This window comes from Micropterus dolomieu, linkage group LG07 (genome assembly GCF_021292245.1).
Source record: "Micropterus dolomieu isolate WLL.071019.BEF.003 ecotype Adirondacks linkage group LG07, ASM2129224v1, whole genome shotgun sequence".
NCBI classification, from domain to species: Eukaryota; Metazoa; Chordata; class Actinopteri; order Centrarchiformes; family Centrarchidae; genus Micropterus; species Micropterus dolomieu.
The window spans coordinates 24,639,627-24,642,034 of NC_060156.1; the positions used below are offsets into that span (position 1 = coordinate 24,639,627).

Consider the following 2,408-nt stretch of genomic DNA (forward strand, 5'->3'; position numbering starts at 1 on the left):
AAGCAGGAACAATTGTTAAACCCCTTGGTGATGCATTCAAGGGCGCTCTGACATCAAGAATTGATAGTCATCCGCTAAAAGGCATTGCATAGATATGCTGTTTTAAGAGAAAATCAAAACAAAAATCCAAAGTAGTCACTGAATATGAATTTGGAAATAAAAAGGAAGCTGACTAAATTATCAGATGTCAGAGTGTCCTTGGATGCAACAACGGGGAGAGTTTTCATTCTCGTCTATGCTTGCAACCGCATACAGAGACTGTTGTGCATGTTAATACATTTACCTGGCTGCCTAGAACACTGTGTTATTGAGCCAAACTAGCCCAAAATCTATATTATCATTTGATCCCTATCAGCCCCGCTCTGATTCCTCCTTCTAATCGAGCTGCTGTTTCCATGGAGATGAGAGAAGTTTGTGCTTCCCTGAGGCAGATTATAATGGATGTGCTTTTGTTAATAGAGGCCGCATGTGAATGTGTGTGCAGTTGAGGTCATTTCAGTATATTTTTACTCTCCAAACAGCTGAACTTAAGGCCCACTGACTCCAGAATACACAGCTGGCTCTTCGCTTGTTTCAGAGCAGCTTCTGGTCACCAGGAAATATTTGTTTACAATGATGCACAGATGAAACTTCACACTGCACTAATTGACTGCCAGTTCTACATGTTCCAAATGAAAAAGTTTCAAGTAGCTCTGATTGAATAATCGTTTTCTTTAATTTAATCAACAAAATACTGTATAATTGCACATGCTGCCTTTTGAGCAAAATGATTTTCATCTCAATTGGGCTACTTTAAAGTGTGCAGTAGTTTTTCTTTCTTATTACCTGCACCTCATTAGCACATTGCTCTGCATTTACCTTTGTTTTTAACTGACCTGTATTGTCACTTATTCACTTACAAGCCAAGTTGCTGAATAAACAGAGATTTGTGTAGGAGTTAAATTGATAAAAGCCATTCACTGCTAAATGTCCCTTTGAAAACAACCTGTTTCCCTTATTTATTTACCAAAATCTGACATACAAAATCTCAGACACCATTGGGAAAAAAATGGGGCATATTATATATTTTGAACAATAAATATCAATGGCTGCCTGCAAGCTCACCACCTCTACTGCTTCCTTGTAGATCAGTTCAGACTGTACAAGCAGTAAAAGGACAAGGCACAGCTTTTATGCCATTTGTCCCCGTTTATCTGTTATCTTCTACATCACTGCTGTTGATTGTGTCTCCTATCAGTGAGGATGTATGTAAACGTGGGTTTACTGTCATCATCGACATGCGTGGTTCTAAGTGGGAACTGATCAAGCCTCTGCTGAAGACGCTTCAGGAGTTTTTCCCTGCTGAAATCTGTGTCGCGCTCATCATCAAACCGGACAACTTCTGGCAGAAACAGAAGACGAACTTCGGCAGTGCAAAGTTCTCCTTTGAGGTGTGAGGGCTTTCTTGTTTTCTTGGAGTGTCTCATCTCTCTTCTGTTGTTTTTTTTTTTTTTTTGGACAGCAATAACGTTCATGTTACCGATAAAGCTAAAAGCCACGGACGCTATGTATGTTATGGCGTCGGGGAATGAGTTTCACTTACTGCAAAACCTAGCTGGCTAACGTTATCGTTACATTCACAATAGACTTTATGTACCGTGAAAGGTGCTAATATAAAAGAAGTGAACATAATCATACATTGTCTGTAAATTTAGCTGCCAGCGTTATAACGTTAACTTGTTAGTTGTCTCGCCCCAGTTTACGCCACTGTTATTAACTAATGTTATCGTTAGCAACTTTTTTTCCCTGAAAGACAAAAAGTAACCCAGTTCAGTTTTACGGGTAAAACGGTTTTAGTTCGGGTTAACGCTCGCTATGGGTTCATTTAAGTTAACTAACTCTCTAGCAGGGTTCACTTTTGCAGGTGAAACTATTTGGCTTATGTATATTAAGTTAAGGCTTGGGTTTAAAAACGTTAGCTAAAACGGTGGTTCGCCTTAACGTTAGCAAACATCTTAGTTTAGCAACTGAAACCGTTTGTTTCAAAGATTCATTTTAAATGATTTAAGACTGTTCTTATCAGTAATAGTTTCTCTAATCAGAATACCAGTAACGTTAACGTTAGTTCACTGCTTTCTTCCCATGTCATATTTTGAAAATGCATCATTACTGGCTCAGTTTTAAGGCAGGTATCATAAAGTCAAGATTCATAACGTTAAGCGTTCATCCCTGTGTTCTCAGGGTCCTATGAGCCCTTTATGTCTCTTGACATAAATTAATATTTTAAGAGATTACTATGGGCTAACGTCGGGGTTTGGAGTTGAATGGTATAAATCTGTCACAGCCACAGTGGAAATATCAATGTATAAAGTCAAGAAAACTAGATATATATTTCACCTAGTGAAAAAAATTGCTGAGGACATAAACCC

The 2,408-nt window shown here is 38.4% G+C and overlaps 1 protein-coding gene across 3 annotated transcripts in view; it reads left to right on the forward strand.

Annotated features, from left to right (window-relative positions):
- Positions 1–1,147: 1,147 nt before the first annotated feature.
- The window catches only part of kalrna (kalirin RhoGEF kinase a), a 115,111-nt gene continuing 113,850 nt past the window's right edge, over positions 1,148–2,408 (forward strand). Inside the window, exon 1 of one of the 3 annotated variants that reach the window (XM_046055046.1) lies at positions 1,148–1,430. In XM_046055046.1, the coding sequence (XP_045911002.1) occupies positions 1,173–1,430 (258 nt within the window). In that variant the 5' untranslated portion in view covers positions 1,148–1,172. The remainder of the gene's footprint in view (positions 1,431–2,408) is intronic. The other 2 variants (XM_046055044.1, XM_046055045.1) reach the window with 2 other exon arrangements.